Here is a 27,322-nt window from a genome sequence, read left to right as displayed (position 1 = left end):
AGCTGGTCTCAGCCTCTGTTTCTTCTCTCGTGTAATCACAAAGCCCACTTTGGACCTGGAATTCCAATCATGTCTGTGATGGTGGTGAGAAAGAAGGTGACACGGAAATGGGAGAAACTCCCGGGCAGGAACACCTTTTGCTGTGATGGCCGTGTCATGATGGCCCGGCAAAAGGGGATCTTCTACTTGACTCTCTTCCTCATCCTGGGGACCTGCACACTCTTCTTTGCCTTCGAGTAAGTTTCCATTGAGTTGCCTAATTATGATTGCTCTGGATCCAGGGGGAAGAGCCTTCTTTCTGGGGAGTTTGCTGCTAGTCCTCGGATGACTTAAACAGTGTCTGTAGTTGACACTAACTGAATTCATTGCTTTGTGATTATAGTATGTGCTTCCTACAAAGACTAAGACCTTTGATACCAATTTTATAGCACTGATTTGGGGCTACCCCTGACAAATTTGGGAATAAGGGAGATACCTCCCCCTTTCAGTGGCAAGAGATTAGGGACAAATGGCCTCCTTTCCATCCTTCCCAAGTCTAGGGGTACTCCTTGTTATTATAATACCACCCAACAATACTTAATCTGTTATTCTAGTCCCATTTCCTAGTCTCTAGCTCTCAGATAGCTGGTAAATTGAAAAGCCAATGGAATTGGGATCTCCAATTCACTGCATATTGGTTTCAGGCTCAGTAGTACCACAAACAAGCTGAGGGCATGGCACATAGGTGCTTCCTAAAAGTGAGTTACTCTTTCTTTCCCTCAAAATCACTCAATGTGCACTCTCTATTCTTTGTATGCCTGACACCAGCCTTGGAGTTATTTTTTTTTCTGTGTTGTAACAGCTAGTACTAGAGCTACTGTTTGAAGTCTGTGTAGGTCACTTCTCTAGGGAGGTGGCCAGTTGGATTCTAGGGCACTGTGGCATGACTAGTGGGTGTGCTGAGAATGCTCTACACTCTAGGGATGAGAGCAGTGTTAATTGTTTTGGGATTACTGTAAGGAAGGCCTTGAGGAACTGGAGGTGTATGTATAGGCTGAGAGCCATACCTGATGGAAGCCTGCTCTGGTTCATTGTACATGGGTGACCTGGAAATGGAGCTCCCATGTTGGGGTGTGGTCAGGGTATATAGGAAGGGGGCTCCTTGGCCAGGCTTTGTGAGTAATTAAAATGAGTTCTGGTCCCTTGGGGCTCATTTTGTCCCTCTCTATGGGCTATAGGCTTTCCTAGTGCATGCAGAGTATTTGGGGACTGTTTTGCCAGACTTTTTAATGATTACATCTGGCTTGAGTAATAGCAGGGGGGAGAGAGGCCCCAGTTTACACAGGGCTAGCAAAGTAAGGTCACAGGAACTCTTTGTTAAAGGTCCTTTTGGTGTTGCTGCTGCTGCTATTGCTGCCGACTTTGTAGAGTATTTGGTGAGATCAGGCAGGTTGCTGAGGGCTTTTAGCTGCTTTCCAGTCTGAGTTTCATGGCTGAGTGTGTGTGTGCCCATGTGCATGCACCACGTGCTTGTGTATGGTGTAAGTGAGCATGTGCAGCTGGGCAGGCATATGCATGACACAAAACAATTTGTTTTCATTCTTCTCGTCATTCTCTCAAGTTTCTTTTGCTTATTCCTGCCTTGCTTCTTGTTGGAAGGGCAAAACTGAACTCTGTGGTCATTCTCTCTCTTTTTGTCCACCCTACCTCTGTAGCTAAATTCTTTTTTTTTTTTAAGAGAATTTTTTTTTTAATATTTATTTTTTAGTTTTCGGTGGACACAACATCTTTGTTTGTATGTGGTGCTGAGGATCGAACCCGGGCCGCACGCACGCCAGGCGAGCGCGCTACCGCTTGAGCCACATCCCCAGCCCCTGTAGCTAAATTCTTATGAGTGAAATCATTCATGAAATTGATGAGACCTGCTTCCAGGCTCTGAATGAATTGGTAGCCCTGGGTTTAGGAAACCTCTGGTTTGACTGTCCAGGGGAACTTGGAATTTGAAGCTATTGCTCTTTGGCCCGTTTTGTATCTGGGAACCAGTGAGAGACTCTGACTTGCATCTCTTCCACTTAGGCCCCTGCAGGCCTCTGAAGAAAACTGCTATGGGATGAAGCTTATAATTAGCCAAGTTACTGTTTGACAGAGGCTGGTTGAATTTTCTTCCAAAACAACTTTCATCTGCAAATTATTTCTTTCATTTTTTTGGGTACTGGGGATTGAACTCAAAAGTGCTTTACCACTGGGGCTGGGGCTGTTGCTCAGTGACAGAGTGCTTGCCTAGTATGTGAGAGTCACTGGGTTTGATCCTTAGCATCACAAAAAAATAAAAATAAACAAAAATAAAGGCATGCTGTCCACCTGCAACTATAATTTTTTTTAAAAAGTGCTTTACCACTGAATTAGATCCCCAGTCCTTTTTATTTTTTATTTTCAGTCAGGGTCTCACTAAGTTGCTGAGGATGGTTTTGAACTTATGATCCTCCTGTCAGCTACTTGAGTTGCTGGGATTATAGGCATGCGCCGCTGCGCCTGACTGCTTGCAAGTTATTTCTTGTGTTTTTCCTATACATGTGAAGGGTGTGGTTTTTTGTAAGACTGTCCTGAGTTCCAGCTGTCTACATGAAAGAGTAAATATTTTGAAGGTAGGGCTGGGAGAGGGAGGAGAGAAGGAAGTTAATATATTAGCTGAGAAGGGGAATGGGGAAGTATAAATCTGACCAAATTTGAGAGGATCCTGATGATAAATTCTTTTAACTGAGAATGTAGAATCTGTGTTTGAATATGTGTGTGTGTGTGTGTGTGTGTGTGTGTCGTATCCTGACAAACAGATGTTTTAGATGGTGGCTGACTTTTGCTTAGCCAGTGACAGGCTGTACAGGCACACTAGCATGCTTCTGAGAAATGAAGTGTCTCTTTCTGGTTGACCTTTTCCTTTGAGTTTATAATTTACTATTAGCCACTTAGTAGAGGGTAGGGTTTTGGGGATAGAATATGGATTTCATTGTCAGTATTAGAACTCAGTGAGATCCCAGGAAATCAGCTGAATTAGTCTCCTGCTTTCAGGCAGGTGAGGGTATTTGAATAGATGAATGGCTGTCTGTTTTCATTCTTAAATTGTCCAGGAGCATAGACTCCATATCCTCTAGCTGCTGCATTCTTGGCTTCTGGGAAGATAGTCCAAGTCTTGAAACATATCTGAATGTGCATTTTAGTTACAAGGTCCTGCTTATAAGCAGGTGCTTAGGAAAAAGTGTGAGTTGATTTATGGCTGCCTGAGGTACAACTCTGGATCAGCCAGGTGGCTTGAGAAGTCTGGTTATGCACCTGGGTGCCCTTCAATGAAAAAAGTTCAGTATTGGTTAGTAATTCCAGTAAATAGCCTCAAAGTTTTAGTTTAAAAAAATTTAGTTGTAAATGGACACATACTTTTATTTAATTTATTTATTTTTATGTGGTGCTGAGGATTGAACCCAGTGCCTCACATGTGGGAGCAAGTGCTCTACCATTGAACTACAACCCCAGTCCTATATTTTTAGGTTTTGCTTGTATGAATGTTGACTTTTCAAAGGAGAGAGCTGTAATTTTCAATGGAAAGACAGAAGGTTGAATACATAAAACAAAACAGAAAAAAAGGCTGGTCACCTGGGAGCCAGTGAGCTCTGTATTGTTAGAAGTATTTCTGAAGAAACTAGATGGCCATTCCTCAGGGAAATTGGGCTGCATAATCACTAACCCTCTTGCAACTCCGAGAACCTGAAATTGTGTATAACTTGGAGACTAGAAGATTCAAATACACACAAAGTAGAGTGTAGATTACCAGTAGGTAGCTGTATTAAAATGTAGTTGTATTCCTGGTAAATGTATTTAAATTTAAAAGCAGAGTGAAAATTGTACAATGCTTGAAGAAGATGGATTTGCTAATTAATTCTCAAGGGATGAGGTATTGAGGAATTGTGAGTGTGTGTGCCAGTTTCAGCTTTAAGCATAGGAACCATTTTTAGTCCTTTCTCTTCAAACTTTGTCTAGCTTGTGTGGTGAACACATAGCCATTAATTTGGCCTAGAGTATCAGGACACTGTAGTGGAATGATACCAACAACTTGTGAGCTGTTCAGCTACTGAAAAATTATTGTAGTATTTGGTCATACTTTACTTTCTGATAAAGTATGATCCTTGGGCCAGGCATGGTGGTGCATGCCTGTAATCCTAGACTCCGGAGGCTGAGGTAGGAGGATCACAAGTTCAAGGCCAGCCTCAGCAACTTAGTGAGGCCCTAAGCAACTTAGCAAGACTCTGTCTCAAAAAAAAAAAATAAATAAATAAATAAACAAGGACTGGAGATATAGCTCAGAGGTTAAGTGCCCCTGGGTTCAATCCCTGGTATTTAATAAAAAAGAAGAAGTGTAATCCTAGGGAAAGGACCAAGCACAGTCTTCCAGAATTAGCTGCCTGGCTTTCTCTTTGAACTTTGTAACCAGACATCTAATATAGCCAGGGTCCCCAGAATTTTTTTTTGTGGCAAGAATGACTATATGATTCTTGACCCCAGAACTAGAAGCAGTTGGCTGCTATGATCAGTGTTGATGCTCTCATATATGGAGGAAATCATAATAAGGTGCCATCAGACCAGTTTCTGTTGGACTGGTCCCCATTAATGCTTATGATGTGTACTTATTGGCAGAGGAGTCAGTCACTGAGTTGGATGAACCGAAAAAAGCTTTGTAACACTGCTTAGTAATCATCCCACTTCTTCTAGCCCATTCAAATTCTACTCCTTTTTCAAGCTCTTTTAATTATAACAAATGATCACATGGCATTTCTTATATTTCTGAATTCTGTGGTGATTATACTTTTTCCTTGTCCCCCAAAGCTGGAGGGGATTTTTTTCAGGGTCAGGAACTATCTCCTATGTCTGTGTATCCCCCACAGTGTCCTCCACTAGGCTTTCCATAGAGTAGATGGTCAGTAAATGTTGTTGAATGTATACATTCTGGATGCACTTAGAATTTAACAAAATTAACAGAATTTAACAGAATTACAGGGTGGTAGAGTTGGAAAGGGCTTTGGAGAGACTCTGCATTCTTTTGTGAGGAAACCAGGCCCACAAAAGTGAGGTTGCTTCATTAGGATCAGTTGACCAACCAGTGTCTCTGTAGGGTACCATCTTTCAACTCATGGCCCCCCTTTGGCTATGGGATGCTAAAGGTATTCACATTACTAAAGCTGTGCATGGTGCCAAATGTTAGATCAGCATATTCTGGGTTCTTGCTAGCTAGTGTGTGTGTTACCTAGGTTATTTGGGCCACCCAAGTTTATGCTCCTAGAAAATGGAAGCATCTTTGTGGAAAACTGACAGCATTCCAGCATGGCCTTCTGGTAGTCTTGCAGGAGCCAGTGGCCCATCTCTAAATGGGAACTTAGAATATAAGGAGCTTTGTGAGTTAATGAGGGATCATCACCTCTGTGGCTGTTTCTAGGTCCTGCTGCTCCCTGAGGAAGGGTTGGTTTAGATCTCCTGAGCAGTTTGCTTTCCTTTAAAATTCTTTATGGTTCCTTCATTCAAGAGTTCCTGTGTTAAAAAAAAAAAAAAAGAGTTCCTGTGTATATTTTCAGCCTCTTCTACCTTTGTGGTAATAAGTTTCATACTGTCAATCTCCATTGAATGCCTCTCTCATCTTTTGAGAATGAGTCTTAATTGAGTATAGTGAATCTCTATTTTGGGAAAAGGAAGCACAAAGAACAGGGATGTCCCCGAGCATGCTAACATCAGTTGAGCTGTTTATTGAAGGAAGGAAGAGACATTCTAAATCTTCCTCCTCAGATATGCCAGAGCCAGCATTCTATTTAAGAACAAATGAGGCACCTCATGTCTCTTGCAATAGCAAGAAGCTAGCTGATTCAGGGTAATTAGTGGGATGTTTTTGGAATGGAGCAATGAGAAGTAGAGGTCTTATGATAATGATTAGAGAAGGCCAGTTAATGGATGACCTTAGAATACTGGCCTGTGGAGTTTGGGGCTTAATATTGTTGGCAGCAAGGAAGAAATTGTTCTTAGTTCTTAAGCAGGGGTATAATATAATTAAAAATTGAAATGTGTTATTATAACTGAAATTTGGCAACTACTGAGTAGATTTGTTTGGATACAGATTTAAAACCTCCTCTGTGAAGAACATAGCTTGTCACCTCAAAAGTAAAAATGCCTGTTTGGTTAATTTTCTCCATTGCTACCAGAGCAAAAGAGGGTTATGCCTTTTCCTCTGGCCTTCACATAGCATTACATAATAAGGCTGATTTCAAGTTTTGTTTTTAGTGCTAAAGTAAACTTTTTTCTTCTCAGTAGACTCTGTCATAAGAAGAACTTTGAAACTGTCTTCTAGGGGTTCTACATGTTTATTATGCTCTCGAGGTAGAGTCTTAATCTGTGTTGGGCCATTGTCACAAACTACCATAGACTGAATGGTTTGTAAGCAACAGAAAATTATGTCTCATAGTTCTGGAGGTTGCAGAGTTCTAAATCAAAATGCTGGTAGATTTGGTGTCTGGTAAGGGTCCGATTCCTGGTTCATAGATGGCTGTCCTCTTGTTGTGTCCTCACATTGCAGAAAGGGTAGAAGGGTCCTCCAGGGTCTCTTTATTTTTTATAAAGGACACTGATCCCAATTGTAAGGGTGGAGCCTTAGGTGACTGAATCATCTACCAAAGGCCCACCCCACCTCTAAATACCATTACATTGGGAGTTAAGGTTTCAACAGGAAATTTGTGGGGATATGAACATTCAGTCTAGAGCAGGTACATTGTAAGTAAGAAAACAGCCCTCTATTCATATCAGGGAGGACTTAAGCAAAGGCTTATCCCTATCATGTTGGACCAAAGGGCATCATGGGGCTCTGATCTTGGGTCTTTCCTGATGTTCCAAACACAGCTCTTCTTTAAAGCTATCCTTAATAACAGCTATTGAAGCAGTTGTAGGCAGCCCTCAGCTCTCCAAGACAGCTCTTTTCTGACCACTTATAGTCCTTTGAGTTTGAATCACTATTCTATCATTTGATTATTGGTCTTATTTTTTAGCTGTTTCATGTGTTTATGATTTCCCCCCAAAAATTAACTCCTATTTCACTTGTTCTTCATTTGTTGGACCAATAGATACTTGCTGGCTGATTGATTGCACTGATAAAAAAACAAACAAAACATAAAAATCATAGCAAGAAAGCTATTAGGGAGACTTAGAAACAGAATATTTTATAGAACACCAATTTAGACTGCCAGTCTGTGAGGCATAGCCCTGCCATGGAATCTGTTTGGTCTCTTTACCAGCTCCACTCATGAATCTCTTTTGAGTTTTTTTTCATGTGAATTGAAGTCTGTGTCATTATCATCATCGCTTCAATGAATTAGCATGCTAGGAGTGGGGGATGGGACATGACGTACCAGCCCAGCCTGGCACTGCTGGTTACTGCTGATCATTACCACCATGTAGCCCATAGGGACATATGGGAATCCAGTTGTCTAGCCCAGCTATGGAAGCTTGAGGCTGGTCACGAAGTTGGTAGACGATGACTTAAAAATGATGTTTTCTCTTTAGATGGCAGAAATGAAGACTTAGTGGGGACGTGATTGCATTAATAAAATTCACAAGGGATAACTGGAACTTCTAATCCCCTGGAGGAAGAAAGGCCTCTTGGTATTTGGAAAACAAAGAAAATTTTGTTCCCAGAAGTGTATGGATATCATTATTCCAAGAAGTGATATAGAAAGAAAGTACTAGGGGGTTTCAAAACCAGTTAACTTAAATTCATTGGTGACAAATCTGGTCATTCTCTAAGACAAATTAGTGATGTTTGAAGATACACAAACATCACTTATTTTTGGGAATTACCACCAAATCTTCACATAGTTTATTCCTGCTGGAGGCTAACCTCCAGTTTACTGCAATCATGGGATTAACCTAGGGGGGCATTGATTGACAAATACAAATTATATATGTTCTTGGTGGATAACACAATGTTTTGATGTGCATGACTAACTCAAGCTATTTAACATATGCATTATTTCACATACTTGTCTTTTTGTGATGAGAACATTTCAAATCTCTCTTAGCAATTTTAAAATATATAATAATTTTATTAACTGTAGTTACTATGATGTGCATTGGATCTCTTAAACTTATTCTCCCTTACTGAAATTCTGTGTTTTTTGACCAACATGTCCCCTCAATCCTTCCACCATAGGTTTTTTTTTTTTTTTTTTTTTTTGTACCAGGAATCACTAAGCCACATCCCCAGCCCTTTTTATTTTTTATTTTGAGACAAGAGCTCTCCAAGTATAGGATCTCGCTAAGTTGTTGAGGTTGACTTTGAACTTGCGATTCTTCTGCCTCAGCCTCCTGAGTCATTGGGATTATAGTATGCACCACTACCCCTGGCCAGGCTGGTCTTGAACCCGTGAGCTCAAGTGATCCTCCCACCTCAGCTTCCCAAATACCTGGGACTTCAGGTGCATGCTACCATGCCTGGCTTAGGGACTTAGGGAGGTTTTTTTTTTTAATTTTTATTTTTTACCAGGGATTGAATTTGGGCACTCGACCACTGAGCCACATCCCTAGCCCTATTTTGAATTTTTTATTTAGAGTCACAGTTTTACTGAGTTGCTTAGTCCTTGCGCTTGCTGAAGCTGGCTGTGAACTTGCAATCCTCCTGCCTCAGCCTCCTGAGCCACTGATTACAGTTGTGACCACTGCATCCGGCTAGGGAAGAGTTTTTAAAAAATAAATTTTTGAAAGCCAACACTATCAGTTGTAATTCACAATCACTGCTGATTTTCGAAGTTTCCTCTTACTTGGAGTAGAAAGGCCTACTGGTCCCACATCTGCCTTCCCAGTCACACCCACTCACTAGAGACAACTGTCTGCCAGTAGCCTCATCTCTGGAGGAGAACAATACAATGAGCCTGTTGTATACTTGTTGACATACAGAGTGGATTGTTTTAGCAGGTGCAGAAGATAGTCTGTGTGGAGATTACAGAGACCTTTATCCTTGATAGCATAGCATAATTCAAAATCTAAGTTGTCCTTTGTCTGGTTTACAAGCAGGTGTTGGAACTGTACTTGGTTAAGCTTGGATCCTTCTGTGCAAGGGAGCAGCATTAATTTTGAAATTTTTTTGGTGGCTGTTCCACTTGTTCTATACCATTTTCCTTTAATAAAAAGAAATAAACTCCCTTTGGTAGCTGATCAGATAGCTCTGCTGTGTGTGTGTGTGTGTGTGTGTGTGTGTGTGTGTGTGTGTGAGATACTGGGGATTGAACCCAGGGGTGCTCTACCTCTGAGCTACATCCCTAGTACTTTTTATTTTTTATTTTGAGACAGGATCTCATTAAGTTGCTGAGTCTGGCCTCCATCGTAAAATCCTCCTCCCTTAGCCTCCTAAATTGCTGGAATTACAGCACCATGCCTGGCTTATAACAATACTTTTTGTTTTTTGTACTGGATGTTAAACCCAGGGGTGTTGTATCACTCAGCTAGATACCCAGCACTTTTTAGTTTTGATTTTGAGATAGGGTCTCACTAAGTTGTTGAGGCTGGTCTTGAACTTGCGATCCTCCTGCCTCAGTCTTTCAAGTTACTGGAATTACAGGTATGCACTAATGCTCCCAGCTTCTGCTTTTTTTTTTTTTAAGATTTTGATTGGAGACTATATACTCAGGGTAGTTTGAGTCCTGGAAATATTACTTCTTTGCTTTTTTGAAGTTTTCTTAGGGATGGGCAGTGACTAGGAAGATGGCTATTTTCTGTTAATGTAGTGATTTCACTTTTCTTGTTCATGAAACAAAGCCTTATGCTTCTCCTGTATCCTTTGGTCTTGAATAGGTGGCAGTGATCTTCATTTCTGAATTCACTTTTTGACTATGTGTTTCTGTGAAGGGGAGCAATGGAAAAGAGAGTAACCCACAAGCTAGTGATATGTATGAATTTAGTTACCCTGAATTCAGCTGCTAGATCCTTTAGTTCTCAATTTCCCCCCTACTCTTGGCTTTTAGGAGAAGGATGTAAATGATTAAAAAGCAAGCTAAGGCTGGGCATGGTGGCACATGCCTGTAATCCCGTGACTCAGGAGGCTGAGGCAGGAGGATCACAAGTTCAAGGCCAGCCTCAGCAACTAATCAAGGCCCTAAGCAACTTATCGAGACACTGTCTCAAAATAAAAAAGGTCTGAGGATGTAGCTCAATGGTAAAGTGCCCCTGGGTTCAATCCCTGGTACCAAGAAAAAAAAAAAAAGCAAGATAAGAGCAAGGATTGTGTTAAAAACAAACAAAGAAGCAAACAAACAAAAAAGCCACTAAAATAATCTTCCAGGTTCAATTTTCATTCACCTTCATCACAAACTGCCTCGCCTAATATAATAGTTGGTTTGCTCCCCCCATGTAGTTGTGTGTGACAGGGAGGCAGGAGAAGGATCTCACGGGAGTTGTTCAGCAACTGCAGCAAATGTACAACCTGGGGTTAAATGTTTGCCTTGAATGGACTGCAGCTTGCTTACTCCCCATGCTGATGAGCTAAGCTTTTTCCTTAGCTTACTTTCTCTGCTCTCCTTCTGCTCCTTGCTCATCCACTTATAGTCTGCCTCTAGTCAAGATCTCTTCTTTTCAAGGAGAAATGTGCCTCAGGAGGAGGATAAAAATAGGCCAGTGATAACTCTCATTGGATATTCCCATTCATTTGGTTTGAAATTCTGTTCAGATCAACAAGTATTTATTGATAGCTTCTTTTTCCCTTACATTTATTGTAGTGTGAGAAATATAGAATCATGATGATAATGTTAATGGCTGACATTTATTTAGCATTTACTATATGTCAAGTGCAGCTCTAAGCACTTTATGTGAGTACATTTTATCCACATGGTGACCCAGTAAAGTACTGTTATTATCCTCCTTTTATTGAAAAGGAGACTGAAGTTAATTAACTCACCCAAGTAGGAGCCGGTAGAGCCAGGATTCAAACCCAAGAGTTTCTGGTCCAGTAAGACCAGTTTCTTGCTCTTATGAAGTCTAGTTGGGAGATATGTAATCAACATGCTGAGAAACAGCTAGGAAATAATACAGTGCTCTGGCAGTGAGGGTATAGGGAGTAGAGAAAGGAGAGATGAGCTTAGCATAGGCCTTTTGGAGGAGGCAAGACTTCTCTAAGTTCCAAATTCTTCATTTATCACATAGGTTGTAAGGGAATCTACCTCATAGATTTAGGGTGAGAATTGGATGAGATATGTATTTAAAGAGCTTAATACAGTGCCTGGCATATGGTGAATACTCCATAAGTTGTGATTGTGATGATGACAGGAATGTCTCTAGGACCTGAAAGGTTGAGATAGCCAGAGAGGAAGAGGTGTATTATGAGGAAAGAGAGGAGTGAATATGCCTTTGTGAAGTGTTTCTAAGGACATATAGTTTTCTTTTTCACTTGCTGATGGTCATTAACCACCTACTAGTTGAGCTAATTGAGGAATGAATATTTTCAGCTCATCAGCAGCCTTGAGTCTTTTTTTAAAAATGTGGTGCTGGGGATTGAACCCTTCACCCATGCTAGGCAAGCGCTCTACCACTGAGCCACAACCCCGGCTCCACCCTGAATCTTTTCACTGGTCTTGAAGCATGCTAAGATACCCTCTGACACTGTGAACTTACTTCCTGATTGATCCTTTTCTCTCCCTCCTCATCAAGCTTAACCCTAATGCCAGATGAGTGGGCATTAAAAGCCCTGGACATTCCCAGAGTGGGATCAACTTTGGTGCTTGCAAATCCAGGCTCAGTTATTTGCCTGTCCTTAGTGGTTGTGATCCTTTGCTGAGGCAGAGGAATTGTGGCTCTCAGTAGGTTGATAGAAGGCAGAAGTTAGCTTGGGGATAAGGGAGGTCCTTTGAGACCATAGGTAGCATCAATCAATTGAGTATTTGTTGAACTCATACTATGTGTTAGGTGCTTAGAGTAATCCAAGAGAAGTAAATAGCATGGTCCCTGCCCATGAGGTACTGCTGATTTTGTTGTGGATACCAGATTGACATACTTGTTACAATTGGAAATAACCTTAAGATAGGTATAATTAAATGTTGAATTGCTTGCTTTCTTCAGGTGTCGCTACCTGGCTGTCCAGCTGTCTCCTGCCATCCCTGTGTTTGCTGCTATGCTCTTCCTTTTCTCCATGGCCACACTGTTGAGGACCAGTTTCAGTGACCCTGGAGTGATTCCTCGGGCCCTACCAGATGAAGCAGCTTTCATAGAAATGGAGATAGGTGAGTCTCCCAACCAGCTGGCAAACTGCTGTGCAGTGGGTGGCCCTATTCAGTAAGGGGTGGAATCATAATAGTGGTTGCAGATTCAGTCTGCTATTCTAGCCTTTTCTTTCTGAGATCCTGACCACCCTGTGAATTTGGTAAGGCAGGTATAGCAAGATTCTAAAGTCACATGCTTTGTCTTCCCTATGTTGGATTGCATTGCAGGAAGGATTTATTAACAAAGTCTGGCTGCATTGTGCTGACGAGGATCATTTTTTACTTTTCTTTTTTTAATATTTATTTTTTAGTTGTACACAATACCTTTATTTTGTTTATTTATTTTTATGGGATGCTGAGGATCAAACCCAGGGCCTCGCACGTGCTAGGTGAGCGTTCTACCACTGAGCCACAACCCCAGCCCTCATTTTTTACTTTTCTTGGGGAGGTCACCAGTATTATTATTTTGACAAATGCTGTAAACCTTCCTCCATTAACTATTCTTTTTTTATGTTACTGAGTATTGTACCCAGGGGTGCTTTACCACTGAGCCACATTCCCAGTCCTTTTTACTTTTTTATTTTGAGACAGGGTCTTGCTAAGTTGCTTAAGACCTCACTGAGTTGCTGAAGCTGGCTTTGAACTCTTGATTCTCCTGCCTCAGCCTCCTGAGTTGCTGGGATTACATGCATGTGCCACTGTGCCCGGCTAAACTATTTTTATATGCGTGCACATACATATAATTTTGGATGTAATTTCGGGGATTTGTAGATCTTCCAAAGCATCCCGGATCAAGAATTCCTGTTTTAGGAATTCTTACAGAGACTTTAGGAATTCTTGCAGAGGTGAAAAGGGGCAGCTGTACTGCCAGGAACCACTGAGAATTCCAGGAGGGGTAAGGGAAGCGATTGCAGGCTCAGTAGTGTGCAGTCTGCTGCTTAGATGAAGAATCTTTGGGAAAGAGATTAAAATGCTACACCATGAGGAGCCAGAATGGTTTTGTGAATTGAAGCAGAACATCCCAGGATTAGAGAGGGGATATCCTGGGAGCTCACAGTGGGAAAGGAGTCTGCAATACAAGTACTGGGAAGGTAATGGGAGTCCACGCAACCAGCAGCGATGACTATCTAAATGGTTCTCAAGTTTGGGACCTCAGTAGCTTGAGTCAGCATCTCAGCCAGATAGAGTAGAAGAAAGGAACCCATGATTTTAAGCCTAAGAAGCTATGCCATGCCAGTAGAGTGCCTACCTGTGGCTAGTCTTTAGTTCTTTGAGGCTGCTTTCCAAGCTTCCATTCTTTTGTGTAATACAAAAGAATTTTATTTGTTTTATCTGTGTTTCCCCCCCAGCTTCTTAGTGGATTCCTTTTTGAAAAATCAAGTCTGCATTTGTTGAGCTAAGGAGAAATTGATTTGTGTGCATGTGAGCTAGAACTACCTTGGGTTGGGATGATGGTGGGAATAGTGGAAAGAAAGCAGAGATGAGGTGTGTTGGCATAGCTGCAGTTCTGGGGAGACCAGAGGGTAGAACTGGGATTAGTTAAGAGCAAGACAGTGAGGAGGAGTTATTAGTGCTGTCCCCACCCCCGTCTTGTCATTCTTCTATATTTCCCCTTTCCATTTACATATGGAGAAACTGAGGGTCAAGGCAGTACCTTAACTTGTCTCTTAACATCTCACAGCAGGTCAGCAACAAAGATAGCTCTTTTCTGCCCCATCACTGGGCCTAGGGCCCAGATTCAAGCTGTCATGTTGTGACCTCTGCATTTAGCATGTTTCTCCAGATAGAAGAGTACATTCTTTAGTTAATGTGTATGTTTATATTAGCAAGTATTTGTCAGTTTACATTCAGCCCTGTACTGGGTATGGTGTGTGTGTGTGTGTGTGTGTGTGTGTGTGTGTGTGTGTGTGGCGGGGGAGAATTCATGTGACTCCTTTTCTTCATAGCGCCTCTTGGGGAGAGTGAACCATGAACTCTGTTTCCCAGGTGCCCTCATGTAAAGCATATGCAAGGGAATATTAAGGTGGCATGCTGGCACTTGTATCATCCCCTAATGAATAGCTGTCCCCATCCTTTTAAGACTTGTGACACACTGTTATTGTTTGATTTCACAGCACCTACCCCACTCTGCAGAAAAAGGAAAAATGTTCCATATGGTAGATATTTTTAAAATCAAAGTGAATTGAAAAATATTCTGTTTTTAGAATTATACTGCATGGCAAGGGCACAACGAGACAGGGACTCTCATATGCTGCGGAAGGGCAGCATGAAAATTCATAAATCTGTCTGGGAAGCAGTTTGGCAATAAGTAACACAGGCTTTAAGAGTTTATACCCTTTGACCTGGTAATTAAGGGTTTGCTAAAGGTTTAGCTAGAAGACATAATCAAATATTTTAAACAAATCACCTTAGAAGTACTTTTAGTGTATCGTTTTTCTTTTTAATATGAATATAGTTATTTTAATGCTAGAAACTTCATATGTTACTGCTCAGATATCTATATGCCTTTATGCTTTAGAAATTAATTTTAACACATGAATATATTCTTGGGGAAGGAAGAAGGGGACTAGGATTGAGTGATCAAAGAAAATTGAAGCTTTTGTCTACAATGTTCTATGTTTTTGCCTGCAGTATCATTTAAATAGTAAAAACTCAGAGACAAATGCCTAACAATATGAAATTGTAAATAAATCATAGTATATGCATATCATGGAATATTGTTAATAATGCTGTTTTAGAAAAAATTAACAACCCTGGGTAAGTGCTCCCAGTTTAATGTTAAGTAAGTAATTCATAGTACAAGATTGCATTTGTATGATCTCAAATTGTTAAAAGTCATGAATATTTATTTATCTGTTAAGAGAAGAAGATATGCCAAAAGGTGTGACTATTTCTGAGTTGAGAGACTGTCAGTAATTTTTATTTTTCCTTATATATATTTTTTCAAAAACATATATTATTCTTATTTTACTAATTATTTTTTCTATTACCTTTTTATGCATGTATTTTATTTTTGTAAGACAGTGTCTTTTTTGTAAGATAGTGTCTTAATCCTATAGATTTTTAGAATTTTGCAATATACTATATTTTCTTGTGCTACCATTCATCTACATTGTTTTAAATGGCTGCATAACGTACCATTCTGTGCATTTATTTATTTAACCAACTTTCTGTTGGGACACTGATGTTACTTAGTTTCTCACTATCAAAAAGGACTCAGAAAAATCTTTTTTTTTTGGTATCAGGGATTGAACCCAGGGGCACTTTACCACTGAACCACATACCCAGTCCTTTTTATTTTAAATTTTGAGATAGGGTCTTGCTAAGCTGCTTAGAGCCTTGCTGAGTTGCTGAGGCAAGCCTCAAACTTGTGAGCCTCCTGTCTCAACCTCCTGAGTTGCCAGAATTACAGGTGTGTGCCATCATGCCTGGCAAATCTTGTATGAACATCTTTTGCATTTGTCTTTGTAATTTTGACAAGCTGCTAGTAGTGGAATTGCTAGGTCAAAGATTATACATATTTAAAATTTGGTAGCTGCTTCTATGTTGCTCAATGGTAAGGTATGAAAATGACTTTTTCCCACTTTTGCCTATGTTAGGTATTTTTATTCTTTTTGATATGTTAATATTACAGGTGGAAATGTTGTCTTTGTGTTTTGATTTTATTTATCTGATTATTAGTGAAGTTGGATGTTTTTGTATATTTTGCATTTCCTTCCATGAATGTTTTTCTTTGTAATCAAACACACAAACAACAACAACAACAACAACAATAAAACTTGAGGAAACTCTTTTTTCACAAGTACATAACAAAAATTCATGGTGCTTAGTGAAGTTTGGTGGAGGGGGACACTGTGTGATGTTGAAATTCTGTCTAGAAATGGTCACCTGGAGAAGGTAGTAGACCTAGGGAACTTTTGATGATCCTCACTGCTTTTAGAGAGATGGTGAGATTTTGGTGCTTACATAATGGCTAGTAGTGAGGTTAAACTGTCTTTACTGATTTACAGAAGCTACCAATGGTGCAGTGCCCCAGGGCCAGCGACCACCCCCTCGTATCAAGAATTTTCAGATAAACAACCAGATTGTAAAACTGAAATACTGTTATACATGTAAGATCTTCCGGCCTCCTCGGGCCTCCCATTGCAGCATTTGTGACAACTGTGTGGGTGAGTAAAACCAACAGGATATTGCCTGGGGGGAAAAATGAATTGAATCAGGGGGTCAGGGTGATCACCAGTTCTTGGGAAAAGGCAGTGGAGGGCTGGGATAGTGGCTCAGTGTTAGAGCGCTTGCCTAGCATGTGTGAGGCCCTGAGATTGATTCTCAGAACCACATACCAATAAATAAATAAAATTTAAAAATTCATCAACAACTAATAAAAATATTTTTTTAAAAAAGTCAATGGAGGTGAGAAGATAGATTTAGCTGGGAAACAAGGTAGATTTAGATAGGAAAGAAGCTACTGCACAATGGTAAATCAATTATACCTATGTAGACCAAATCATAATTTAAAATCCTCTAGTCTAAAATGGAAACAAACAAACAAAGAAAACCCCAAAATCTTTGCTAAATAGGAAAATAAACTTTACCTGTTTCTGAAATCTAGATTTCCTCACTGGATCCAGGTCATGTGGGGCCCTCCTTACATAGAGGGAGGAGCATCCTTGTCCACTGGAGGGCAGTATTGAGGAAGGGAGGCCTATGTCACAGTAGTATTCCCAAGAAGAAAGGTGGTAGCATTTATTTAGTTCCTACTATGCACTAGGTACTGTACTTATAATACCCCCACCCCAAAGTTGGTATTATCCCCATTTAACAGATGAGGAAATAGTGAAATACCTTTGTATAAGCTCATGTGATTAGCATGAGATGAAGCTGGAATAGATATAAAAAAAGCCCTCATTTTTCTCTCTGTTTCTGCTGTAGTGCGGCCAGTGTAGGTGTACATGATTCACCTATGCTTCCATCCATATGTATGTGGCTTCCTTGTAAACACTGCCTACTATGTGGTAAACCCTGGGAAGGATCAGAAACAAGCAATGTGCTAATTGATAGGCACATGTGTAACATTGCTTATATTATTATTATTGGGCATAATTCCAACATTTCTACATGCCATGCAGCATGTCCATGGTCCTTGCTTTCTTCTGACTAGCCAATTCATTAGAGACATTAAACCACTGAGCCACATACCCAGCCCATTTTATTTATTTATTTTTTAATTTTTGAGGCAGGGTCTCACGGAATTGCTTTAGGACCTCGCTAAGTTGATGAGGCTGGCTTTGAGCTCATAATATTCTTGCTTTATTCTCCCGAGATGCTGGGATTACAAGCATGCACCACCACGTCTGGCTTTAATACATATTTTATTTTATTTATTTTTTAAAAATATTTATTTTTAAGTTTTAGGTGGATACAATATCTTTATTTTACATTTATGTGGTGCTGAGGATCGAACCCAGCGCCCCGCGCATGCTAGGCGAGCGCGTTACCGCTTGAGCCACCTCCCCAGCCCAGTAATGCAGTATTTATTACATAGTAAATCCTTTTAAAAATAATTTATTAATTTTAATTAGGTATATATGACAGAAGAATGCATTTTGATTCACTGTACACAATTGCAGCACAACTTTTCATTTCAGTATGATGTAGCATCCCATCATACGTGCAGTCATACATGTACCTAGGGTAATGATGTCCTTCTCATTCCACAGTCTTTCCTGCCCCCATGCACCCTCCCCACCCTCCCTCCCCTTAGCCCAATCATAGTTTCTCCATTTTTCCCATGCCTCCCCCACATGGTAAATTCTTACAGGTTCTAGAATCTGTTTCTGGGCTTTCCCATTCCACTGAGCTATGCCACACTTTTTAAGTATACTATAATTTTATATGTTTAAGATCAAGAAAAAACTACACTACTAATTTTTCAAAATTTCCTTTCCTATTTTCAACTATTTATTCTTCCTGAACTTAGGAGGCCCACCTGTTAAAGTTTTTAATTGGAAAAGCAATGTCTCAGCTCTTAACTGGCAGAGTGAGAGAGATCACTTAACCACTTAGAGCCTTAGTTTCTTCATCTGTAAAATGGGGACAAGGGTGTTCTTTTAACTTCCCATGTGATTATGGGGATCAAATGAAATGACTGTGAAAATATTTTGAAAAAGTAAAGGCTGAAAATACATGTTTTTCACAATTGAAGGCAATGACTGGAGTCTTTGAATTAGGTGAACGGTGGGGTTGCTTTGTTCTGGAGGCTTTGGCATTGGACTCTGTCTTTCTCCCACAGAGCGATTTGACCATCACTGCCCCTGGGTGGGGAACTGTGTTGGAAAGAGGAACTACCGTTACTTCTACCTCTTCATCCTTTCTCTCTCCCTCCTCACAATTTATGTCTTCGCCTTCAACATCGTCTATGTGGCCCTCAGTGAGTATGCAGGGCAGTTACTGGAGTGGGGGTGGGGAGGGAGAAGAGGTGAAGACAGCTTTGGGGGGTGGTTGGGTTTCTGGTGGGACTTTTGCCATTATGAAGCACCTCAGGTCTGATTAGAAATGAGCACTACTGTTTGCCCTGGAGCCAGGCTGCTGAATTCAGCGCACATCAATAATTATTTACCAAGTGTTTCAGCCTTCTCTCTGACCCTGTGTTGAAGACCAGGGCCATAATTACTGGTCTATATCCAGAGTACTGGGCATTTCGGGAGTGATCTCAAAGTTTGGGGATGTATTTTGGCTCACTGCATCCTTTTTTCCCCCTTGTGCTGGGCAGCAGAATGGATTCTACCCAAGAAATGTCTTTTAGTAACTTGGGTTTCACTTTGGAGATGGAAAATACACACCCACATCATATACACATACCAACAATCTAAGGGCAAGTGGGATGTGGAGTTAAGGGGAGTAAACTTGATCAAAACAATTTTTTGGAAAGATAGGACCTCTGAGATGGATTTTGCACAAGGGAGGGACCCTGATAGGTGAGGAGAGAGGATTTTTCTCTTTTTTTTAAAATTTTTTTTAGTTGCTAATAGACCTTTATTTTATTTATTGATACGTGGTGTTGAGGATCGAACCTGGTGCCTCACACATGCTGGGCAAGTGCTCTGTCACTGAGCCACCACCCCAGCCCGAGAGAGGATTTTTCTTGACTGTTTCTGGTTTCTTTCATCTGTTAATATCTCCATACATGTCCATATTTGGGGGCTGGGAAAAGAGATGGAAGCCTGATGGTTGGCTTCTGCTCAACTTTAGTCTTTGCCTGGCCCTGCATTGGAAATGTGAACTCCTCAGTCAAAAGAGTGCCAGCTTGGAAAGGAGACTCTTCACCCTTGCTTGAGTGTGAGCCACTCTTTTGCCAATGTGGAACATGGGATATGGAGGGAAAGAAATGAGTGGGCACTAGGATACTTTGTCAGACTACTAAAGTCTCTAATTTTTCTGTCTACTCCTCCTCCCAATTTCACAGAATCCCTGAAAATTGGCTTCTTGGAGACGTTGAAAGAAACTCCTGGAACATATCCTCCCCTGGCAGTATGTCCCTGCGAAACCTTCTTAAACTACTTTCCAGCATGTCATCTCCTGTCAGTTCTCCCACCATCTAGTTTTCAGACATTAGAGAGTGCCAAAGCCTAATTTTTTTTTAAATAGTGTAGTCTTAGTGGTAGCAACCAGAATGGAATATGGCCAGGGCTCAAAGGGAGGTCTTTCCCTCATCCCCTTGCCATCTGCCTCTTTCCCAACTCCTTTTCCCAGACGTGACCTCTTTCCTTTAGTGGGTTGTACTTGCCTCAATATCTTACTGGAAGTCCCATCTTCCTGTTATAATCAAAACTTCTTTTGTACAGTAACTATGTTTCTGAAAAGGAGATGTAGATTTCTATAAATCACATGTTGTTTCTTTCCCATTAATGTTTCACTTAAAAAGCTTATTTTTTGATGAGATTTATACTACCAGCGATGGCCAATATTGTTTAGCCTTGGCCCCCTCCAAAGAGTGAAAGACAAAAAAACAGGCAAACACTTAAATACACTAGTGATGGTAGAGATTTGTTCAGTAGGGAATGAAGGGAAATCTTTTACCTTAAGGAATTCATCTGGATATTTGGCTTTTTGTGACATTTGTTCTAAGAGGTAAAGATGGTGTGACTGGTATCATAAATATGATCTGAGGTTTCAGCTTCCCTGGTGTGACTTCTTCAACATTCCTTAACCTAACATCACTGTTCTAGAAGTCCTCATTTGCTTCTTCACACTCTGGTCCGTCGTGGGACTGACTGGATTTCACACTTTCCTCGTGGCTCTCAATCAGACAACCAATGAAGACGTGAGTCAACTTTCTTTTTCTCCTCATCAGATATTCTCATTCTCCCAAAAGCCTATTCTCATTTTACTTGCTAGAGAACCAGTCTCCAGGGCCTGGAAGATTGAGGTGAGCAGAAATCTGGTGTAGAAGATCCTTAAATCAGATGTGTGGAAGGCAGACTGCTTTGGCGCTAAATGCCTGTAGGGCATTAGGAAGAAGAGGTCAAAGAGTTGGGTGGGTGTAAGGTCTTTAACTATTCATAGGTCCTTAAAAGTTAGCCAGATGCCTCTGGATTTGGAGTGGAAAGGGGCAATACCACTGAATAAATTCTTGCTTTAAAAAAGGTGCCAGTTAATCCACATTCATTGTAGAAAAATCAGAAAATACAGATGAGCAGAAAGGAGAAAATGAATCCCTGTAATTTTACCTTCTGTCACTTTCTTAATGTCATGATTTATAGTCTTCCAAACTTGTCTGGACTTATTCTCATGTTTGTTTATGCATACATTATGTATTTTTCAATAAAATAATTTATCTGCTTTTTTCCTCTTTTATGAACATTTTCATGTCTCTATACAGTGTATTTCTTTTTTATTGTGATAAAATATACTCAAGATATGCCATCTTCACCATTTAAAAAAATTTTTAGTTGTAGATGGACATAATACCTTTATTTATTTTTATGTGGCACTGAGGATCAAACCCAGTGCCTTCCAAATTTGAGGTGAGTGCTCAACCAGTGAACTACAACCCCAGCCCCATCTTCACCATTTTTAAATGTACAGTTCAGGGGCATTGAGTATATTCACATCCTTGTACAACCGCTGCCGCCATCCACCTCCTGAACTTTCTCATCATACCATGCCACATGTATTTCTTCAGCATAGTTTTTAATGAAAGCCTTGGCTTTTATTTTGTAGATCAAAGGATCATGGACAGGGAAGAATCGTGTCCAGAATCCCTACAGCCATGGCAACATTGTGAAGAACTGCTGTGAAGTCCTGTGTGGCCCCTTGCCTCCCAGGTACTCAAGAGACTAAAATGTCCTGAGATCCTTGGGATGAGCAATGTAACCTTATTCTGTTACCTGGTCCAGTGCATTCTTCTGCATGTGAACTCTCAGTGTCAAATAGGTCTGGTGCCATATCTACATGGAACATAGACCATGGGCTGGCTATTTTGAAGAGATCATATTTTATTGTCATTTCATTTGTTTGTTCCTTATTTATTATGGCATTCACTGGTTTGTGGAAGAAAAAAAATGAATGGGAAATATCAGGTGTGTTCTTGGATCAGGCTAAATTGCCAAAGGACAGATTTATATTTCCTATATACACAACGGGGTTCAGTGGCCTGGGTGGGTGGAGGAGAGAATGCCAAGTCCTTGATTAACTCTCGTCTCCTTCAGTGTGCTGGATCGAAGGGGTATTTTGCCACTGGAGGAAAGTGGAAGTCGACCTCCTAGTACTCAAGAGACCAATAGCAGCCTCTTGCCACAGAGCCCAGTAAGTGTTCCTGATTTATGGTTGAGTCTGTGATAGAAAGCATGTATATTAACTTTATAGCTTAGAGTTACAATTAGGCAATTTCATATCCTTATCTCTCTAGCAACCCTGTCTCTGCTTCTGCTTGACATTGCCTCTAGCTCTTTGTGCCCTTGAGGTAGATTAAGGTTTATTCATTTCTTTGACATATATTGAGCAACTAATGTGTGCCAGCTACTGTGCTAGGTACTGGGGACACACCAGTAAACAAGGCAAATTATGTACCTGCTTTCAAGGAGCTCATTGTCTGGTGGGGTCAAGGGATAACAAAAAAGGTCATTGCTCAATGTTGTGAAACATACCTTAATGAAGGAAGCATAAAATGTTACAGAAGCAAAGGTGGGGTCAGGGGGCCATGTTAGAGTTGGTGATGTGCTTACCTTGGTTGGAGGGCACTTCATTGCTGGAACATGTAGATGTGGAAAGTGTCCCAGCAGTCCTGCTCAGTATATATTTCATAAAATATCCAAAAAGTTATTATTTGAACTTTGTTTTTAATGTTTTATTAGTGTGTTATAGTTATACACAGTGGTAGGGCTCATTGTAACATATTCATATATGCACATAACATAATTTGCTCCAATACATTCCCAGGTACTTCACTTTTCCCTCCCCTCTTCCTTCCTCCTGTTCCCTTTTTTCCACTCTTCTGGTCTTCCTTCCATTTATTTATGTATTGTTTATATATATTTAAGAGCTTTATTGAGATATGATTGACCTACCATATAATCTCTATTTAAAATGTACAGTTCCCTGGTATTATATATTCAGAGTTGTATGATCCTTGAAAAAATTAATTTAAAAGCATTTTATTAAACTACCTTGTCAAAAAACTTTGTACTATTAGCTGCCACTCTCTCTTTCCTCCCGACTCCTTTAGCCCCCTCCCAAGACAGCCACTGAAATTTACTTTCTTTTGCTTTAGATTTACCTAATCTGTACATTTTGCATAATTGGAATTCCACAATATATGGTACTTTGTGACTGGATTCTTTTACTTAATACAGTATTTTTAAGATTCATCCATATTGCAGCAGGAAGCAGTACTTCATTCCTTTATATAGCTTAATAATATTCCATTATTTAGCTGTATCATATTTTATTTGTCCATTCATTAGTTGATGTACTTTTGGGCTGTTTCTTCCATTTGTTTATTGTAAGTAATGCTGTTATGAACATTTGTACAATTTTATACAATATTTTTGCATGAATACAAGCTTTCATTTCTTTTGATGGGGAGTGAAATTACTGGTGAATATAGTAATTCTGTGTTTAACCTTTTGAGAAATTGCTGCATTGTTTTCCAAAGTGGGTATGCCATTTTACATCCCCACTAGCAGTGTATAAGTATTTCAGTTTTTCTACATCCTTAGTAACCTTTATTATCTGACGTTTGGATTTAGTCATCTTAGTGGGTGTGGAGAGGTATCTCATTGTGGTTTTCATTTGTGTTTCCATAATGACTAATGATGTTGTGTGTCTTTCCATTGTAGGTATTGGCTGTTTGTATATCTTTGGAGAAGAGTCTATTTATAAGCTTTGTCCATTTTTAAAATTGAATTATTTGTGTTTTTTATTATTGAGTTATAAGAGTTCTTTATATGATCTGTATACAAGTCCCTTCGAGATATATGATTTGCAAATATCTCCCATTCTGTGGGTTGTCTTTTCACTTGCTTGATGATGTGTCACCTTTAAAGCACAAAAGTTTTAACTTTTGATATAGTCCAGTTTATCTTTTCTGTTGTTGTTGCTTGTGTTTTTGGTGACATATCTAAGAAAACTTCGCCTAATCCAAGGTCATGAAGATTTATGCCTGATTTCCTGAAAGAGTTTTATAGTTTTTGGCTCTTAACATTTTAGCTCTTTGATCCATTTTGAGTTAATTTTTATATATGGTGTGAGGTAGGGGGTCTGCATTCTTTCTTTTGCCTATGGATATCCAGTTGTCTTTGTATCAGTTGTTGGAAAGACTATTCTTTTTTCTATAGAATTATCGTTACCCTTGTTGAAAAGCATTTATCTGTAAATGTTAGAGTTTGTTTCTGAACTTTCAATTCTATTCTTCAATATGTCTTTTCTTATGCCTAAACCACACTGTCTTGGTTACTCTAGCATTGTAGTATGTTTTGAGATTAGGAAATATGAGTCCTTCAACTATATTCTTCTTTTTCATGATGGCTTTGACTATTCTAGGTCCTTTGAATTTCCATATGAGTCATAGGATCAGCTTATCCATTTCTGCAAAGAAGTCAGTTGACATTTTAATAGGGATTGCAGTGAATCTATAGGTCAATTTGGGGAATATTGCCATCTTAACAAGATTAAGTTTTCTGAGTTACTAACATGAGTTATCTTTTTGTTTGTTTAGGTCTTTGATTTCTTTCAATAATATTTCATAGTTTTCAGAGTTGAAAACTTATTCTTTTTTATATATATTTTTAGTTGTCAATAGACCTTTATTTTATGTACTTATATGTGGCTGAGAATCAAACCCAGGGCCTCACACGTGCTAGGCAAGCACTGTACCACTGAGTCACAACTGCAGCCCTGAACACTTATTTTTAAAGATTTTTATTTTATTCTATATTTTAACAATACTGGGGATTAAATACAGGGGAACTATACTACTGAGCTACATCCCCAGTCCTTTTAATTATTTCTTTAAAATTTTCAGATAGGGCCTCCCTAAGTTGTTGAGGCTAGCCTTGAAGTTATGATCCTCTTGCCTCAGCCTCCCTAGTTGCTGAGATTACAGACTTGTGCCACCATATTTGGCTAAATTTTACACTTCTTTTGCTACATTTGTTTATAAGTATTTTATTCCTTTTGATGTTACTATAAATTAAATTGTTTTCCTAATTTTCTTCTTGGAATTTTTCATTGGGAGTATATTGGGAGTACACAAATTGATCTTTGTATATTATTATTGTATCCTGAAATCTTGCTGAAATTATTTATTCTAATAGATTTCTAGTCAATTTAGACTTTATTTTAAAATAGAGTCCTATTTTAATTTGAATAGTTTTTGTAAAGTAAGTCATTGTTCTCTACTTTGTCTTTCATTTTAATGTACAGCATACTGATATTTATGTATTAGTGTCATCATTTTGAATATCATTTTTCTGATGAGTGTGGTCCCAAACCATAGCAATTTAAGTTAGTGACTTTCAGTTGAATGTGGGTGAAATGTGGTATTTTAGAATAATTACGGGACATTTTTAAACCATATATGATCATCTGAAACCCCACCTTCTTTGATTTGGAGTCAGTATTCTAGTGAGTTCTGTGTAAGGGCAGAAACAGGGTTGAGAACCATTGGGTCAGCACTTTTTGGTCAAGTACATTATAACATTCTGTTGTGAAAGGGGCCATCTAATTATTTGTGGTCCTTATCATTATTATTATCACAAATATTAATGGAAGCATCTGTCCACAACAGCCAGTTGAGGAGAGAACTCAAGTAAGCTTCAGTTGAATCTGCTGAGAATGTGTAGCCTGGTCTTGGGCTGAGTTTAGTGATAGTGGCTGCATATCTATAGCATCAGTGTGGTGGAGAGCTTTTGAGGAAGAGATCAGGGTCTGGATTATCTGCTTTTGGATTTTGAGAGAGAGCCTTGTGTTGAATCTGATATCTTTTCCCTTTCAGGCCCCAACAGAACACCTGAACTCCAATGAGATGCCGGAGGACAACAGCACTCCGGAAGAGATGCCACCTCCAGAGCCCCCAGAGCCACCACAGGATGCAGCTGAAGCTGAGAAGTAGCCTATCTATGGAAGAGACTTTTGTTTGTGTTTAATTAGGGCTATGAGAGATTTCAGGGGAGAAGATATACCCGAGACAGAGAGCAAGTAAGCTGTCCCTTTTACTGTTTTCCTTTGGTCTTTACATACCCAATTGCACACTGGCATTTTCTTGCTGCAAGCTTTTTTTTTTTTTTTTTTTTAATTTCTGGACTCAAGGCAGTGGCAGAAGATGTCAGTCACCTCTGGCAACTGGACAAATGGGTCTTTTGGACCCTGGCACTTATTTCCCATGGCCTTAGCCATGGGGTCTCCTTGGACTCCTCTCCCCACCAGATCCCAGCTCTCCTGCTTGGGGTCATTGGTCTCATTATGGGGCTAACAATTCTTGAGACTGGCTCAAGTCCTCAAGATGCTGCATGTCCTGAGTCCAGAAGCAGACACAGAAACCTCTGGCCAGGGAATCCTAACTGGGTTCTTCTCCTTCAGAATTGATAAGGATGGAGAGTGAGGTTGGAGGATTCTCCTGGCTACAAAGTGCCAGCATTGCCAGCCAATCCTTTTAGGAATGGGGCAGGTACCTTCCTCTTGTATTTATTCATGTAGCTTTTCTCCTTTGTCCCCCATCCACTCTCTAACACCCATGTCCCACTCTTTCCCCATTAGATATATGTAAGTAGTTTTAGTAGAGCTAAAAATTTACATTTCTCGTAGATTCTCCAGGAACTTTTAATACCTGTGCTATTCTCAATAAGAATTGACAAGATGCCAATGGCATAGCCCCTCACACTCTCTGCCTCATCTCTCCTCCTTTCTCATTAGCCCATTTAAATTTTTTTTTCTTTTTACTCTTGCTCCCAATAGGAGCGGGAACAGCAGTAATAAAAGTCTACACTTTGGTGATTCCTTTTCCTCAGAGGAAACCCAAGTGCTCACTTAAACACTACCCCCTCAGATTCCCTGTGTAAGGCCTACAGAGGCCCTGAATGCACAAATGGGGAAATCAAGGCACAGAGAGGCTCTTCTCTCCTCTCCTCTCCCTCTATGTCCCCTCAAAAAAAAAAAAAAGGAAAAAGAAAAAAAAAAGAGAAAAAAAAAGGCTAACCAGTACTTCCATTAAGCCTTGGCTGAGTGAGGGAAAGCCCAGCACTGCTGCCCTCCCGGGTAACCCACTCCAAGGCCTCAGCCCACCTTGGGCAATGGTAACCACACCAGGGGCTTCCTCCAAGTCCCACTCTTCCAGCACTTCCACCGGCAGAGTCCCAGAGCCACTTCACCCTGGGGGTGGGCTGTGGCCCCCAGTAAGCTCTGCTCAGGACCTGCACTATTTCAGGGAAGAAGATTTATGTATTATATGTGGCTATATTTCCTAAAGCACCTGTGTTTTTCTCTTTCTAAGCCAGGGTCCTGTCTGGATGATTTATGGGGATGGGGGGAGTGTAAACCAGAACTTTTAATCTATTTGAAGGCAATTAAACTGTGTCTAATGCAAA

General features: G+C 40.1%; 1 protein-coding gene across 1 annotated transcript; it reads left to right on the top strand.

Annotated features, from left to right (window-relative positions):
* Positions 1-27,322, top strand: Zdhhc9 (zinc finger DHHC-type palmitoyltransferase 9). Its single transcript, XM_027940054.2, has 9 exons — positions 1-236; positions 12,103-12,263; positions 16,253-16,411; positions 18,532-18,669; positions 19,705-19,753; positions 20,460-20,562; positions 21,462-21,565; positions 21,950-22,046; positions 25,735-27,322. Exons 1-9 carry the CDS (start codon positions 70-72, stop codon positions 25,849-25,851), a joined length of 1,095 nt encoding a protein of 364 aa, XP_027795855.1. The 5' UTR covers positions 1-69; the 3' UTR covers positions 25,852-27,322.

This window comes from Marmota flaviventris, chromosome X (genome assembly GCF_047511675.1).
Source record: "Marmota flaviventris isolate mMarFla1 chromosome X, mMarFla1.hap1, whole genome shotgun sequence".
NCBI lineage: Eukaryota > Metazoa > Chordata > Mammalia > Rodentia > Sciuridae > Marmota > Marmota flaviventris.
Note: the sequence above shows the minus strand (reverse complement) of the source record. Positions and strands in the feature narration are given on the sequence as shown.

Bases quoted from the DNA above. Each gene is read 5' to 3' on its own strand.
- Zdhhc9 (XM_027940054.2), top strand. From the start codon at position 70: ATGTCTGTGATGGTGGTGAGAAAGAAGGTGACACGGAAATGGGAGAAA. The intron at 20,563-21,461 runs GTGAGTCAACTT...TTTATTTTGTAG, and splicing joins ATCAGACAACCAATGAAGAC to ATCAAAGGATCATGGACAGG. The intron at 22,047-25,734 runs GTAAGTGTTCCT...TTTCCCTTTCAG, and splicing joins GCCTCTTGCCACAGAGCCCA to GCCCCAACAGAACACCTGAA.